The sequence below is a fragment of the Ostrinia nubilalis genome, chromosome 3 (assembly GCF_963855985.1).
Source record: "Ostrinia nubilalis chromosome 3, ilOstNubi1.1, whole genome shotgun sequence".
NCBI classification, from domain to species: Eukaryota; Metazoa; Arthropoda; class Insecta; order Lepidoptera; family Crambidae; genus Ostrinia; species Ostrinia nubilalis.
Genome location: NC_087090.1, coordinates 12996667 through 13015211, shown reverse-complemented (window position 1 = coordinate 13015211; position 18545 = coordinate 12996667). Strand labels below are relative to the sequence as shown.

Genomic DNA, 18545 nt, shown 5'->3' with positions numbered 1-18545 from the left:
TGTTCCGGAAGACAACGTCCCATCTCAATAGTCAACTTAACGTCGATTCTCCCGTATACGCTTCATTTACACACAGTCGAACATTGTACCGCGGGTTCGATACACGCATGGCATTAACGTCTTCATCCAAACAATAGAGGCGTTATAAATCATTATAAAACTCGAATTAAGCCGGCTAATGTTTATATAACGCTTCCGCTTTCGTGCCCGCATACGTCGTAACACTTACTAATTTCGTGCGCACACAGTAATCAGCAGCGCGAAGGATCATCAGCGTCTTTGTGGAGCGAGACCGCAATCCATCATATCGGGACAAAAGGCGGCGGATAAACGCGCAGTTGTTTGCGTGAGTGAGCGTTAATTTCGTTAAGGAGTCTCAATCAGTGGAGGCGTGTAAGTAAAGTCGGCGGGCGGCCGCGGGAGTGATTCGAGCGAATTACCTGAAGGCGCGGGGGACGACTCGTTAGTTGTTGTTTGCCGAGTGACGCGGGTCAATCAGCAGAGACATGCACGGAACCGCACTTCTTCAGCCCCCGGCCCCACCTGCCGGCCCCGCTCGTTAGCCGCGCCGTCTCTGTCAACTGTGAGACGAGCTTTATCGAATCTACGACGCACGAGCCGCGCCGCGGTCGGCCCACTCTTCGCTCTAGTTTGGCTCAACCGCCGGTAAACAAGGGAAATCAGTGTAAAACGAATTTATATGAACGCCAAACACGGGGTCGGATGTCGTGGAACGCTTGCAGTGGCTCGTGCCACACTTGATGAGTGAAATTATGTGTAATTCCAGCACTGGTACACGTGCTACACCTAAACAAGAAATAACCTAGGGTTCTGTCACTGTGTCAATACCCCGCCAGAAAAAATCCTTACTTACTACTTACTGAAATTTTCCTTATATTTTTAATACATTTATCATTCGTGAATAAAAGATTTTCATGATAAAAGCGAAATTTTTGTTTCTCCATCTTTAATTTGCTCTACCTTTCCCTGTGTTAATGGTTAGAACATTATCTCGTAGTGTAGATGAATGAAATCTAATAAAACGCGTTTATACTCTCTCTACTAGACGCCCTAGATTCTTAGATGAAATCTATTTGTGTCACCTTGACAACGGGACCCCAAAAAGCGGGTGTTGTCGGTAATTGGGTGGAATGCCGTGCGTTTAGCTAATTAGCGCGAGGGTGCGGGCAGCTGCGGTCCACGTGGCCGCCCCACTCTGTACCTGAGGGTCTACTCTGCAAAACGAGTCGACATTGAATCAGTTCTATCTTTCTTACTCACTCTTGGTTCCACCCTTTCGATTCCGCTTGAAGAAATACATTTCAGTATTTAAAAATGTTCTGCTAGAAAAAAAATAACTTTATAGATTACGCTCACTAACTTTCTACGAGTATGTATGTGTCTTTTTGACTCTATCATAATTTATGTGAAATTATCTACCAATTGTTAAATAAATAAATGTATATCTTGTCACGTTAGTCCGCGGTCTTGTTGAGATTGCGAGATGAATAAGAAATGGCAGGAGTGTGAGAGATAGAGTGCCGAATATTTCTAATCACTTTTGTGTAGTAGGACCCTTACTCTGCCCAGTGTGTGCGGTGGGACTTATTTTTGAACATCATTAACAAATTCTCGATGTCTGTATAAGATCTGTTATCATTAAAAGCTGTGATAATTATGTTTGACGCAGATTTAGGTAAGTTTGGTTTTACTTTTTGTTGATTCATTAATTGACCAAACTTTATGAAGGATGAGACGTTCGATTTTGAATCTTATGAAGATGATTAAATATTTTAACAATCATCACTCCTACGCAGAAGAGTTTAAAATTATAATTGATGCTATATTGAACAATTTTAATTAATTTAACCTTTCCATTAGGTCTCATTCTATGCGATGATAATTTTATGGTTGGACTTAATAGATACAAAGTACCAGCCTAATTGTGGTATATTCCATATCAATTAATTTTATGGATACGATCAAACTTGAATAGACCTCGTCCCAAATTGGTTACGAGCGTTTCTTACGACTCCGCAAGTTATGGTCTGGTCGAAATATCGCAAATGAATTGCCAATACCCCTTCTATTTCCACACAACGAATAGCTAACAGTTAATCTTTGAAATTTCCATAATCGTTGACATTGCCGTGGCCTAACCGTACCTACCGGTTACATCAGCGAAGCCAAGCAACAATTGCTGTATGAGTTTAATTAAAACATTGTTATCTACGTCCTAAATTAATCCTTAGCGTCTTAACGAGACCAATTTAGACGATCCCAGCGCGGCGTGGATCGCGTTGTGTGCAAAACTGTGTACTTTTTGTCCCACTCTCAGGTAGAAAATACGGTTCCAAGCATTTTCATAACAATGCGCCCGCGGCTTTCTCGGTATACTTTTTTGGGCGTTTGACAGACAAGCTATTGTCATCGTAAGATGACGGACTAAAAACTGAGCCTTTATCGATGATCAGTGGGAAGATCGATCGCGAGCCGCTATACGAATTCCGCGCCGTAACAGGCACTAATTAGGAGCCTGGAGCGGGGTTAGCTAAATTCGATTTGGAAGTTGATTAAATTCGGTAGAAAGCAAGACGAAAGAGTGTTATAGGTACGTATACTACATTGATCCTGCATCATGGCACGAAGCAATGTATAATGGATATGAGAGCCGGTCCAGTGTCTGTCAGGATTTAGAAAAGCCATTCGGTGTCCATTGTTTGTTCCGGAGATGGGGTTAAACTATGCCAGGGTGTTCTAATCTTGCGACGAAGATTTTAAACGAGCTTTTTAGCTAAATTAACTAAGTTATACTTTTTGCACATTGGAGATCAGTTATCTCTTTTCAATTAAATTATTTGAAGTTTTTTGTGTATGATGTCTCTACATATCTGAAGTGAAAGAAGTGCATCATCCGTACAATCTTTTTTTTAACCTGTTGTTGTATACGCGAACCTTTTTTTTACATTGGTAGATTTTGGGATCATGAGAAAAATATTTGAACAGAATTTCAATAGCTCAGCTTACAACTAAAAAATAATGTAGAGCATGCGATATTTACCTTGTGTAGTCGCTTTTGCACAGGATCATGCCACCTTTGAAGTAGAAGGATCTGCCCATGTCCGCTAGGGCTTGGCCACAGCACGTGCACTTCAGGCAGCCATGATGCCAGTATCTGTCTAGCGCGTGTAGAAGGAACCTCTCGACGATTTTGCCGCCGCAGCCGGCGCATTCTTTGAGCGCGGGATTATTGTTGTTGTGAGGGTAGTCGTGGCCGTTAGCCGCGAAGGCCGCCTCGGGAGACGGCGGGTGCGGCGAGCTGAGCTCGGCATACCCGTGGTAGTGAGCGTTCATGCTTAACGCGCTCGCTGCCAGCTTGACGGTTGGAGCGGGGACCGCTCGCGCCGACCACCACAATTACACGCCCTGGGGACAAATGAGAGGTAATTTAATTTGTTGTTCAAATTATTTTAAATATTAGGAACAGAAGATTTAGGCAAATTATTGGTTTATAAATATTTTTCTGAATGTAACCGCAATATGTATTGTTCCAGTTATGTTAACTATTTTGCAAACACATTGTAAGAGCGTCCATTGTAGGAATGTCAACGAGTTAACACATGACAGTTGTGACTCTCCCTTGACTTGATTAGACCACTTTCCTGTCACGATTAATCAAGTTTCAATACACAAAATTAACTTAGAAGAGGTGACCCTTGGAATTAACTTTTCTTGGACAGAGCACGATGGATTGGGGCATAGGCCTGCGGGCCGCCGCGCTTATAAAATTTTCCAATTAGCAATTTCATACAATTAGGAGGGCGGTGGAGGGGAGAGGGTTCGCCAGGGGTGGGGGCGAGCGGTGCGTCAACCCGATCCAATTAGCTCGCGGCCGGCGGAGCGGCGGGACGTCTGAGCGGCCCTGTCGCCATAAAACTTAATTAAACGTTTTAAAACAAGTATTCATTAAAGAATAATCAAGCTTATGTAGTCATAAATAACCGGATTGTCCCGCGCGGAACGGGTCCCGTAATTAAGACTGCACAGAGTTGATCAAACGCACTGATTTGAAACTACCCTTCATTAGGAGCGCGAGTCGGCGCTTCCGCTGCGGTGCAGAAACTAATTAAGAATAACGGACGCTTTAAAAGCGTAATTAATTTAGATTGTAATTCTATTTCTCCGAGAGTAAAGTAGACAATTATTTCAGTAGCCCTTTCTTTTGGAACGATTTGCTCTGCTGAATGTAATTTGCTTAATTTCTGTGTCTGACATAATAAAAGGGTTGTAGTTACGTCTAGATTAATTTATTGTCGAATGGGATGAGAATGACAATTATAATTGGGGGTCTGAAATTGTCAACGGGCTATTTAAACAAAAACTTATTAAAGTTCCCCCCCCCCTTTATGGTGTTTAAAAGTAGGGCAGTAGAAGAAATTAAAAATATGACCCACTGATAAAGTTTTCTGAACTTCAAGTGTAGACGTATTTTAAAAGAGTCAGTAAAATCTTTAGCATGCAGAGTAATTGCTTCATCAAAAGATTGTTCATTCAAAACTTTATTGTTTTTCTTTACAGAGTCAAATAATATTGTTACTGAATAAATACATTCTGTAGCTCTACTATGCTTTCCAGTTATACCTTACCTAATCAAGTAAGGCCTGTACCATAAGGTAGTTGCACCACCTTATTTTAACCGTGACTATAACCATAACCCGTGTCTTTTGTATGGAGTTTGACAGATTTTTGTTAAAGTTTAAGCAAGATGGCGCAACTCAGCCTAAGACTTGGTGTCGACTGTCGAGCGTGTGGCAAGCCATTACACTTGCTGGCAACTAATGACGGCCATAAGGGCCAACATTCGTGGCGTGTAAACGCCGCGTTGCGTGCCTTCTAATGAGCGCCGTCGCGTGCGCAGCTCCGTACCAAACTACGAAAAGGACACTAATGTCTCTGTTTTGTTGCGAACTTTTTGGAGTGGACTCGTTAAAATATCGTCTAACGATAACATCTTAATTCCTAAATAGGTGAGGAAAATAATGGACTGATTTAAAACTGAAGCCTTTTATTATGGATTGGTCAGTAAATTACTGTTCCTTAGCTAATAGCGTAACCCTAAAAACTAGCTACTTACATTCTTTAGGGGTCACACATTTTCACATTTTTTTATTTACTTTTCGAATAAAGCGAATGTAAACATTCTGCTACAATGTATGAGACTAACAAACGATTGCATTTTTTGTGCTATAAAAGAATGAATGCATGGAGTAAAGAAGCGAGTTGTGTGGGCTAGGTCGTAAAACTCATGGTATGCACTATTGGTAGAGTCGGGAATTAAGTGTTAAATTCAATAGAAGCGAATTGCCTTTCGTCTTTTCCCTTTTCTTCAACTTTTAAGATGGTTTCCATGATGGATCCCACAGCCACGTTGTGAATGTAATAGACGGTGGAAGTTCGTTCAGTATGTTCGTGCATGTACGAAATAAGTAAGGAGTATAGGACTGACAACTTCAAGAAGAAATGGGACTCCACCACTCGTTCTCACCTCTAAAACTCCTTTGAGGCCAAGGATCTAGAGCTTGACCGCCAATAAAATTCCAACCAAAGAAGGCCAAAAAAAAAGGGAAATCATGCTCTCCTTTTTGAAGTATTTACGTCCAGTCCAGTACCTTTAGTTGACATGATGTGGATTCTACCAAGCATCAACACGAATCGTTCGTAGGAGTGAATATCATCTTGATCGCTTACAAATAGTCTCTATTGATTTGTATTTATTGTGTGGCATTTGCAAATATTATTAACTTGTGTATCTTATCGTATCGTAATGCTATTTGTACTATGAATGGATTGAATGCGCGACACGCGCCTGCACGTGCATAATTTAATACTACATAATGATTTCATTGATAACGATAATGTATTATTTATATTAAACAATGAGTACTTAAATGTCATTCAGAGTGATATGATTTAATTCTAACTGGCTAATTATGACCCAGTAAACTTTTGGTAGGTAATTATCGCTACAAATAAACACAATAGATCACTACGAAATTACGAAACCCCACTTTACAATTCATTGTTCATAAATAAAAAATAATAATGTCAGGTTGCGGGGCACGGAACGAAATTGTGCATAATTACTCAAACTTATGTCTGTTTGAGTCCGAATTTCAGGTTGCAAGGCGAAATGTGTCTTACCTTTCAGTATTAAGGTTTTGTTTGTTTTTTTCGTGTGTTTCGGTGCGTGTTTAGGCTCGCGGGGGAGGGCTGAGAACTTAGCAGGTGGCGTTTTCATTATTCAAGCCCCATTGATTGGATACTTTGTTGCCGTTTAAAAATCTTATTAGCAACCACCCGACAACAAAACGGGACGATGAGCCCACTCCTGCCTATTTACCTGCTAAGTGATTTTTTTCAATTACAACGATGAACTGCAAATTTCAAATTTCCAATGTTAAGTGTAAAAGCGTAAGTCATCTTGTTAGTATTTTATTTCCTCGTTCCTCCTTCCAAAGTATTTGTCAGCAATAAGCGCGATGACTCTACATTTCGGGACTGCACCTCGTCAAAGGTTTCCATTATGATATGATATTTGGATCCTCGTAAATAACCGTCCATTCAATACTTTTTGAGTGTTCCGTAAACGGTTTTGTGCGTTTATGAATAGTTGTGAATGGCTATTAGAACTGATGTCGATACAGGAAAATTTGGCAAGTCACCTCCAAATCTGCTACTCGGCAGAAATTGAGGAAAAAATTATGAATACTTTGAAATGTGAACGCAAAATAATCTTTTTCGGACTTTACTCTTTACGCTGATGACGTATTAGGCCTGTTATGAGGATATCTTGTAGTACAACCAACATATAAATATTTTTATATTCTTTCTAGTAAAAAGACCGTCATTTAACTGCAAGAGTGATAAGTGATAACTCTTAAGCTTGGTCACTTGTTTTTAACTGCCGGGGTACGGAGCGGGCGCCGCGAATAACGTAATTAAGGCGAAACCGCCGGCGAAATTAAACGCGAAAACGGAATGAGAATGTGAGCCTAATTACCCGGGGGGAAGACGCTCCCTCCGAGTCACGGTACGTCTCGTCACGTGATACCGGGACGGATTAACAGGTGTATCGGTGTTCGATGATTAAATGATTAGCTCGCAAGATGGGAGCTATTTGTCATTCCATTCGCGGGAGATACATGTTTTTTTATTAGTGTTAATTTATGCTAAGGTAGCGATTCTTTTGTTTTTGTTTTTGTTTTTACGGTGATCGTAGATAAAATAAACATCTGGCTATCGCGTTCACTTTTTACTCAAGAAATAACTAATTGAATTTGATACGTTTAGTAAAATTCTTTCAAAAAAGGAAGGAAATATTTCCGCGTGCACTAGAACTTTTTTCGGAAAACGGCCAACTTCCAATTAGTTACGTTACAACAACCCTTTCATTTATTTCCAATCAAATTGATAGTATTTGGTAGTGCGGGTCTGATCGTCAAAAAGTCACCCGGAATTTCGCTCTGGCAAATAACTCAGCGGCGGGCGCAAGCATAAAAACCGATTCGTTTCCTCTCACATCCATACTAATTAAAAAACTGCGGACAAATTGGAGCCCACTCCTCGCCCACGGGAACATAAAATATCCATTCCGGGCCGGCCCGCCATTGATTAATTTTATCCAATCGCTCGCGATTTTAACTTTTCCATCAGTTAATTGTCATGCTCCATTAGGTAACTCCATTGGTGTTAAACATTCGCCGCCTTCGGTGTGTGTGTCATTAATTACTTATTGCCAGTAAGTTTTTGAGCTGGCCAATTTTCGACTGTTTTATTGATGATCCATTTGGCTGAGTGGCGTCGTGAATCTACGGGCAGTGTTATGACGAGATTTTATTATTTCTCCGTCACATGTCCCGTGACAGCCGAAAAGTTTCGATAATTCTAGCTATAGCGAGCAGGTAATACCAGAAGGAAAATACAATCCTAAGGCTCGGTTGCACCATCTTACTTTAACTTTGACAAACTTCAAAAGTCTGTCAAACCCCATACAAAAAACACTGGTTATCGTCATAGTTAGGTAGTGCAACTCAGCCTAAGATATAACTGCTAAAGGAATGGTCTAGTCTAGTCTATTGATTTAAAACCTAGTCATATTTATGTTTATCAAGCTTGAAAACTATATTTTTCAATAACATACAACATGTGGACAATATGAGGTTAACGATGATTCTCAATTTTTACGTCGCTCAACCAAGGCCCGTAAGAACAACTGTTTGAATATGGTAATTAGTGTCAAACAGTACGTAGTTTTACAAATACGCATAAATATTTAGGTAATTAAGTAACCAATAAGTACTACAGGGCGTCTCCTTTTCGTATATTTCTCAACGTGTGTACTGCGTAGTGATTTGAAGGTAAGTGAGCTTTACATATTGTGTAGTGGCTTGCTACTGTTCGTTTTTCAGAAGTTTTGATAGACATTGCACTATCGTTATGTGCATGTACACTTAACACACACAAGTAAAGCTCACTCGCCTTCGTGAGTTGCAAGAACTATGCTACGTGCTATTACCTATAACAAAACAATAATACCTATTTTCGTTCATTGACAGCTCCTGTCTAGACTAGTACGAGCAGCAAATGTCAGCTCACACACTTAGTAATGGTCAGTTGCAATACAAAATTACACCTTACACGGGCTCGTGATATGCATTTACGGTGGGCTAATAATGGTCAGTTAAACGCCGATAGAAAGGTTCATTTTAAAATAGAAAATACCCAGATAACAGTCCATAACGATGCATTTATATCGGAGGTAATGTATTTTTGCATATAATGACTAGGGATGGCGATTCTTCCTAAAAATATCGACAATTGAATCGATGCAAATCATAGATTGAAGAAATGGTTTAGAATCCATCTTAATTTTCCCGACTTAGGAAAAATTAAAGATCATCTTGCCTGATACGATTTATTAAAATTAAGTTGTCGATCGACCGTCTAAATTGCCATTTACAGTGAATTGCACTGTAAATGGCAATTTAGACGGTCTTCTATCTTTGTGTCATCAAAAGTATCTCCAATTTTATTTAGGTATTACGAAATTTTGGCCGATTTAAATTTATTATTTAAATTTAAATCTAAAATTTCATCCTGTGCCTGATGGACGGACAAACATCTTCTAATTTTAGGTGGACAAAATAATATCTCAATAAATTCTACAAAAAACTACCTTTTTATCGATAATTGGATTCCAAATCGCCATCCCTAATAACGACTGCTAATGGGGGCGTGTATTTGTCGATGACCTCAAAGAACCGTTCGAGGCTCTGAGTGAAGGTACGACCACCTCCGCCAGATTTTGAAACGTTAGAATAATGACTAATGATGAGGCTTGGAGTCTTACTGTGTCAAAGTACGTTTGTGTGACATTAAGGCTGGGTTGCACCATCTTACTTTAACTTTGACAAACGTAAAAATCCGTCAAACTTCATACAAAAATTACCGGTTATCGTCAAAGTTACGGTCAAAGTTTGGTGGAGTCCAGCCTAAGTAGCTGCAATGTGCCTGCTATTTCGTATGCATAAATATTTTTCATAGTAGAGCCGCAATTATTTACAATTGTAAGATTGGAAAGTTAAGCAAGATCAAGTTCGGGTTTAGTAGTTTTTTTTTATCAACAACGAGGAAGCTCTTGGCCTGTATCTGACCTGATGGTGAGTTGGGTCAAACTATGTACTTATATCCCAAGAACTAAATGTAATAATATATATTTAGTATGTAATTTTTGGTCAAACAGCATTATAAAGCATAATTAGTTTGATACTATAAATTATATTTATACACTCCATAGCATCCACTGGTTCTGAATAGGGCTCTGTTACTTTTCTAATTACTTAAATACCAGGAAATCGAAGATATAATTATGCTAAACTTTTTATCTAAAAAGTCAGAGTCAAGTATATGAAATTAATAACTTATTTTCGTCACTACACTACACCACACGTAGTGATTTAAGGAAACTGTTAGTTTTGAGGGAATCTTGGAGAATTTCCCAAAAACGCATTCGGACCGTTACCGAGTTTTGTACACATTATACAAATGACCGAGTTTTAATAAACTTGTTTTAGAGTACACTACTTTTATGGTGTTAAATTCCAAGAGACACGTGGATCTTGGAGAAAACAACCGTTATGGGTACTTGTACACCTTATTTGTAAGGTAACCATGATGTGAATTAACAGAGTTCTTGTAAAAAATTTCTTCCACTTAAAATTATGCATCGCCATTAATTTATGACCGTAATAAATTGATTATTAATGTGACAATCTCCTTACTACTCCTATTACTTTTAAAACTCAAACACATTTTTGTAAGAACTAACAAGTTATTTTACTTAAAGAAAAGAGTTTTCCTATAGCATAATTGAAACTCTACATGATCATCAGTGCGCAGGACCTTACCACTATTTACCCGACTGCACTTAGGAGGATGATGCGTTTTTCGAACGATACGTTCAATTCTAGCTAGTCACAGAATTAACGTTCCTTCTGGCGCAGTCGGGTAAAAAGTAGTCAGTGTGCTAAACATAATCATTTTTTGATCTACATAGCATTTATGAAACACAGTAAACCGAACGTCACGTTAACTTTCCAAGCATAAAAGCCCGCCTTCCCGCCAACGCCTCGTCAACTTACAAAGAGTTACACGTGTTTTGCGTGTCGTGTCATTAATGTCACGGAATTTGTCATCGCGGCAGGTGTGTCGTGACGAAACACCGGTAATGGCCGAACAAGTGCAGACATTGTCTCCTACAGATCGAGCTCTCACCCGTAATTAGAGGCGGCTGAGCGGGGATCGTGGAGCTAAGATTGTGTAGATGTGACTTTTTGTTGGTAAAAGTTGGAACATTTTATCTATAAACTGAGTTGCACCTCCTTACTTTAAATGGAACTAATAAAGGATGTTTTTTGTACGGAGTATGATAGACTTTTGGAGTAAGATAGCGCATCCCAGCCTTAAACTTAGAAGCTTCACTGGCTTAAAGCGCCATACAATTTTATCAGGGTTGACCAATGTCTTTGTAATGGTCAGAGCTCTCGCCCAAAATGCGAAAAGTCCTGGATTTTATTTCCCACCTGAGGCAATTTAATTAATAAATTTAATTGAAATTAGTTAAGCATAATTAATATAAAAGTCTAAATAACTATAACTTTAACTTTAGAAGGTTAGGGCAGAATTTAGATTAAATGAAATACATGAATATGTAGCCAATAATGGATTTGTATCATAGATAGCAGACAAGAAAGATTGCTTTATCATAGACCGCATCTACTCCCCTCGGGTAAAATTGTAATCAAGAGCAAGCACGTTGCACCTTTTTACTAACACGCACGCTGAGTTGCACCACCTAACTTTGACCGTAACTATAAAGATAACCGGTGTTTTTTGAATGGAGTTTGACAGATTTTTGACGTTTGTCAAACTTAAAGTCAGATGGTGCAACCCAGCCGCAGTCTTTAAGAACTTTTAAGTTCTTTTAAAAAGTCTTTTTTTTTTCTTTTAAAGACCTGTTTTTATGTTCCCAAGGATCAAAGAAAGGATTGACATTCAGAATGTGAAATATACTTAGATGAAAATAACAATAATGATGCCCTCATGCCTCGGCGTGTTTTATTACTCCTTAATATCGTGTCGGACAACAGTTTTTATAGTCCGTGACGAATGAAAACGGCAATTATTCGAATTCCAAGCGTATCATCCACACTTATTCTTTAATTGCGTAAGGTTTCCAAACGTCTTCCTAATCTTAGTGCACTTTTCCGAGCTCACAAACAATGCAAACTGCAAATATAAAGCTTGTAAAAAGCAACTATTTCTTAAACCAATGAAATTAATTACTTCACTCCTTATCTTAACGTACCTTAACTAGTTGTAATAGGTATGATTTTGCAACAATAACGTAGTCTGATTAGCTAGAGACTTACGTGTACTTATGTAACGGCATAAAAATTATAAGGCTGAGTTGCACCACCTAACTTTGACCGTAACTATAACGATAACCGGTGGTTTTTGTATGAAGTTTGACAGATTTTTGACGTTTATTTAAGATGGTGCAACCCAGCCTATGTCTTTAGCAAATAGGCGCCAAACAAACACACCTATTCGGTCGTTTCGAATTGATCTTCCATTTTCAAATCCGTCTTCGAATCCAAATTCAAATTCAAAATTCGACGCGCTTCCATCCATTCTTATGGTAAATGGCGAAGTGCCTCATCCAAAGGTTCGCTGGCTGAGGTGACCACGGTCAACGAAGCGGTTCGTCACGGCGCACTGCCCATAATTGTGCTTGGTCCGACAAATATATTAAGTATTCGTGATAGAGGCGAACACTGTGTAATTTTCGAACGTTTCGCCGCAAATACTCGCTCGGGGCCCGATCGAGGGCTCCTTGTGAATACATTTTAAAGATAGACCCTTTCAAATTAACAGCGAACGGCCGGTAATATGGAACAGTCTATTTTTAATCTTATTCGTTACACAATATTGTTGTTTTTTGTTTAATAAGCTAGCCCAGAAAACCTTTTGAGTATTCAGGTGATGTATTCTAGGAATAACGTTCAACTCATATCATAAATTAGTTAGGTACCTACTATATCTTTAATAATATTGTGGAAAAAAAAACAATAAGTAAACTAAGTAGAGTTTGTTATCTTTAAATAATAGACTATTACAAAATTTGACTCAAAGTGTAAATTAAATATTTTTTATACAAAAACATGTAAAATGTAGCCAAAGGAACTTACTGAAAATTAATAAAAACGCTTAATGGCTTCTTCAATCCAGCTGCACGACATAAAACATATTGCGACGACGTGTAATCATATTAGGTAGGTATTTTTATTACAATCGATCACTTAACATCGATATCTCGTGAGTAATTTAGCGATAAAATCGATGAACCGGGGAATCACTATGAAGTGATTACACGTAGATTAGATAATGAAAATGCAACACTAAATTAATGCACGTGTAAAATATTAGTACTTTTAACGTATGAGTATTTGGGGGCACGGCAGTGCCCACACCAAGTCGAGCAAAAAAGCGGCACGGCCTTACCATCCTTTTCTCGAAGCAATTCAGGCCATTTTCGACTACCTGTAACTTCGTTGTGGATAAAACTAGAAGGCTGAATTTTCATTAGCTATGCAGGCATTGTAAAGACACGGTATATTTAAAATTTCATTCAATTTGAACCAGTAGTTTAGGAATTATAACGGGTCAAAGTTACTTAATTTTGTCACTCACTGACTCACTGACTCACTGACTCACTGACTGACTCACCGATCATCAAAATTCTAAGGCACTTCTAGCAGACCTAGAAGCTTCAAATTTGGAATATAAGTAGTGTTTGGTGTATGAATCAAGGAAAAACTAAAATATTTGGGGGCACGGTAGTGCAACCGCCAAGTCGAGTAAAATTAAATTTTTCAATTTCGGTCCAGTTTTCTAGATACATAACTGCTGTTTACAAAATACAAAAAGAAATGAGATTTGGGGGCACGGTAGTGCAACCGCCAAGTCGAGTAAAATTTTTCAATATCGGTCCAGTTTTCTAGATACATAACTGCTGTCTACAAAATACAAAAAGAAATGAGATCCCATCAAAAACAATACTTGTCAAAAAAACCAAGTCTCGCAACTCAGTTGTTCTACGGTAAAAAGTTGTGAGATCCATGTAATACCAAGTCCAGGCCAGGAAATCTTTAACGTTTTACATAAATTATTGACTTGGCCATCGCACTAAATAATTTAATTTACACGTGTTTTCATGCGATGGCCAAGTCAATATATTTATGTAAAACGTTAAAGATTTCCTGGCCTGGACTTGGTATTACATGGATCTCACAACTTTTTACCGTAGAACAACTGAGTTGCGAGACTTGGTTTTTTTGACAAGTATTGTTTTTGATGGGATATTCTTTTTAAGCATTATTACTGCTTACTCGGTTTCTATTCGAGACGAGATTTTCAGGGACCTAGTCTTATAGGGTTGGTAAAATTGCATATAACATTATCATGACAGTAAATATCTAGCAAGTAAGCTTTCGAGAGCTTTTTGGCCAAGAACAATAGGCCCTGTAGGAACTCTATCAAATGTCTACACTAATATTATAAACTACTGACAACGACATTTTTGTGGCGGAATTTTGGGCTGACGCTGTGTAGGTTTGTTGTCGACACGATAAGAAGAAGAAGAAGAATATTATAAAGTGAAAAGATTTGTTTGTTTGTTTTTAATAGGAAACTTTTCCGAAACTACTGGTACTATTTGAAAAATTCTTTCACAATTAGAATTCTACATTATTTCTGATTAATCTAAGCATATTTTAAGCGGTACGAACTTCGCCGGGTCAGCTAGTCTCTTATATTTTGTCGCCAGGATTTTTAGTTATCTACTTTATTTAATGTCTGGATAAAGCATAAGACTAAGTACTGGATGTCATGATTTTTTTTATGATATAATATAAATAAATTCAGTGCAATTTTTATCTCCTATATCAAATCACAACGTGATTACCGCCATTAACGATGTAAATAAATGATAACGAACGATACAAATATTGTTTCTTGATAAAATCATTCATGATAGTAATATGGATAACGTATTTAGGTTGCAGAAAATGATAAGCATTGCAACGTTTAATCATTAAATCTTATTTTATAATCAGATTTACAATAAAAATTATTTAACAAAAATAAAGGTTCGATATAGGTACCTACGAAGTTTCTTAATATTGGAAACCTTTTGTCTGTGTATTTAAATACACTTACTTTTTTGTTTTCGTCCGTACAGAAAGAAGATCTAAAGTTGACGTTATAATATGCAGCCTCAAGCAAAGCGTGAGATGATTGCATGTCAACTTCTTACTGGATATCTGTGTGCTTACCATGAGTTTACGTTAGGTGTGCTCGCTAGCGACTGCGTAAAAAAATGACATTTAATTGTATGACATATCGTGCAGCGCCTCTAGCGGCTACTTTCAAGAAACAAAATCTTCATAGAGATTTTTGACGTACTCGCTAGCGAGCACACCTAACGTAAACTCATGGTAGGTACACTGATGAAAGTGTCAAAGAGAGATCAATGTGTCAACTGTTAAAGCTTTAAACGCAGTCCATATATCCATACTTATTTAATAATATTGACTCTACATTTTATCAAACCATATCTAGACACACCATAGTTAAAGATGTACTAAGTTCAAAGCAAATAGTAGAACATTATTTAGTCTAAGGCGAGTAATAATTTAAAGAAAACCTTTGATTTTTTTCAGCATTTTTAATAGCCTTTTTAAAAATACGAAAAAAAATTCAGAAAACGCAAAAAGAATTAAAAAAACAAAACTACTTACTTGGTGTTATTTGCTCCCATCACTTTTAAACTATTGTAATATTAATTAATTAACAATTATTATTAATCATTTTTAAAATCAATTAATCTTTCTAAAATCTACCCAATAATCTACACATTTGAAAAGATAATAACACTTCGAGGCTACAGCTTATCGTATTGTATCTATGGGAAGTCCATCCATTTTCCCGCCAATTCGAACACCGTGTATCGGCGCTCGCGCAGCCGATAACTGCCATGTTAATATATCGGCGACTACATACACACGCGTAAACCACTTTCTATCAGATACCAGTGCAACGTAAGTTCTTGTTGGTCTAGGAAATAACACCGGGATCATTTAGTTACTTTGCTGTTGTACGTAAGGCTTAGTAACCTTCATTAATACGGTGGTAAAAGTAGTTGAGTTCAAGTAAAAGAAACCTTTTTAGTAAAAAAAATCTACATTTGCTAAATTTTATGTATCGCAGGGTAGGTATTTTACGAATTGTTTTGTAACTTGACCTTTTCACGAAACCCTCGATAACGGTTTGAAAATGGCAACATCTAACCATAGAGCATGACGACTTTTAAAAAGTTGCGATTTAAAAAGTCCGATAGTGTAAGAGAAAAAGTTTTCAACTACTTACTTGCGCGATTTTTCGACTTTTTTCGAACTTTTTTCAGTGTTTTGAAAGCTACAGTTTCAAAAAAAGTTAGTTTTTTTGCAATGGACTGGTTGGATCGGCCGTCTAACTGATATTGTGCCGTTATGCGCGTGCGATGTCAACCGAGACATCAAATCTATGTAACAGGATACGGTGCTAGGGATGCACGACTTGCTCGCTTCTTTTATTTATATAAACTGAATCTACTAGAAGAAAAAGCTTTTTAAGGCATTAAAAATAGACTGTAACAGATTGAAAAATAGTGCAACAACCCTGTTTGACCACAGAATACGAGCTTGACGAGTTTGATGAAAAGAAACAAAATACAGTTGTGTTCTTTATAAAGATAACTGTATTTTTATGCCTGGTGTCTGAAAAAGTGCTGCAAGGCTGTATTGCACGATTTAAGTTCGAAATTAATATTTAAAAAAAAATTAAACATAGTTTAGGTACCACCAAATAACTTCATCATCATGCACCTAGGTACCTCAAAATTAAAGCTCTCACAGGCCACGGTGAAAGAATCACATATTGCCTCAATTACTGCAATCGAAACCAATAGCCCGTGTAATATTAATTTAAAAAAGAATTGATGAAAGTCAAACATCGCAGCTCATCGCATCCCTAGCGGCGACTTTGATCTCCTTTCGGTTTGTTCCGACACGCGATTTAGTCCAGTCATTATAGTAAGTTCACCTCGGAATTCGAGATACCCAGCTGTAAGTCTGTAAATACGTGTATATTGACACCCTAAAAGTTGTCTCAAAACCTGCATATGGTAGGGTGTAAGCAACTATTAAATTTCAAGGTCAACGGTCACAAAAATCGGTTTTTTGCGCTTTTTTTAGAAATATCTCATTTTCTGTGGGTTTTTTGCTATTTGTATTTATTATCAATATTGTAGAATACTAAATTCTCTACAAATTTTGTTTAAAAACTTTTTTTATACGGTGAACCGTTTTCGAGATAGAGGGCGGAGAGCGCGCGGTCACTGCATCACTTCAGGTCTACTTAAGCGGTTTAGATTTTTCATACAAAAGGATTTTCCCGCTAATTCCTGTGGGAATTTCAGGAATTCCTTGTTGTAACTAAGCTTTGAGTTTACTAAGGTACCTACATGCCAAATTTCAAGCGTCTAACTTCCGTTAAGCGTTTAGATTTTTCATACAAAAGGATTTTCCCGCTAATTCCTGTTCCCGTGGGAATTCCTAAGTAAACTATAACCTGCCCAGGTGTATGAAGAATAATTGTACCAAGTTTCGTTAAAATCCGTCGAGTAGTTTTTGTTTCTATAAGGAACATACAGACGGACAGAATTCTATACATGAAATATATTTTCAAAATAACTATCAGGGGGTGATTAGTGATCGATACTGATGCCAAAAATGCAATCAGTAAAATTTTTGTCTGTCTGTCTGTCCGTCTGTATGTTCCTTATAGAAACAAAAACTACTCGACGGATTTTAACGAAACTTGGTACAATTATTCTTAATACACCTGGGCAGGTTATAGTTTACTTAGGAATTCCCACGGGAACAGGAATTAGCGGGAAAATCCTTTTGTATGAAAAATCTAAACGCTTAACGGAAGTTTTAGACGCTTGAAATTTGGCATGTAGGTACCTTAGTAAACTTAAAGCTTATTTACAACAAGTAATTACCGAAATTCCCACGGGAATTAGCGGGAAAATCCTTTTGTATGAAAAACCTAAACCGCTTAAGTTGACCTGAAGTGATGCAGTGACCGCGCGCTCTCCGCCCTCTATCTCGAAAACGGTTCACCGTATAAAAAATTTTTTTCAACAAAATTTGTAGAGAATTTAGTATTCTACAATATTGATAATAAATACAAATAGCAAAAAACCCATAGGAAATGAGATATTTCCAAAAAAAGCGCAAAAAACCGATTTTTGTGACCTTTGACCTTAAAATTTAATAGTTGCTTACACCCTACCATATGTAGGTTTTGAGACAACTTTTAGGGTGTCAATATACAAGTATTTACAGACTTACAGCTGGGTATCTCTAATTCCGAGATTCTTACCTAATTTAAGCTTAAATGACTGGACTAATTTCCCGTTTATCAATAATGGACGATTAATTACCTTCCGATGCCCTCAAGCGTTGCTGAGAATATAAAAGGTTCAATTATAACAAAATTTCAATCAAATAATACTCCTAATTAGCTGACATCGGGCGTCCTTTGTGCGGGCCGCTTAACAAATGATTCAATTGACGTAGTTAATGGTTGCTTCGCGGTCTTAGTGCAGTAGAAATAGGTTGCGACAGTAGACTTGGTCCTCACTAACAGTTAGAAGAACGCCATTTGGTCTATTGCACCCGCTGACGAAAAATATTTTCCCCTAAAACTCTAGTGTACAACACTACATAGAGACTTGGGAGAGTTACTGGTCTGGAGCCTTTTTTCTACTAATATCTTCCCCAAACATACCTCTTGGGTCTTTCATAACTTTCCTATCT

At 37.8% G+C, this 18545-nt stretch overlaps 1 protein-coding gene across 1 annotated transcript in view; it reads right to left on the bottom strand.

The window, feature by feature from the left end:
- The window catches only part of LOC135087985 (LIM domain transcription factor LMO4), a 121502-nt gene that overhangs the window by 78992 nt on the left and 23965 nt on the right, over nucleotides 1-18545 (bottom strand). Inside the window, exon 2 of the mRNA XM_063982859.1 lies at nucleotides 3062-3426. Coding sequence (XP_063838929.1) covers nucleotides 3062-3354 — 293 coding nt within the window. The 5' untranslated portion in view covers nucleotides 3355-3426. The remainder of the gene's footprint in view (nucleotides 1-3061; nucleotides 3427-18545) is intronic.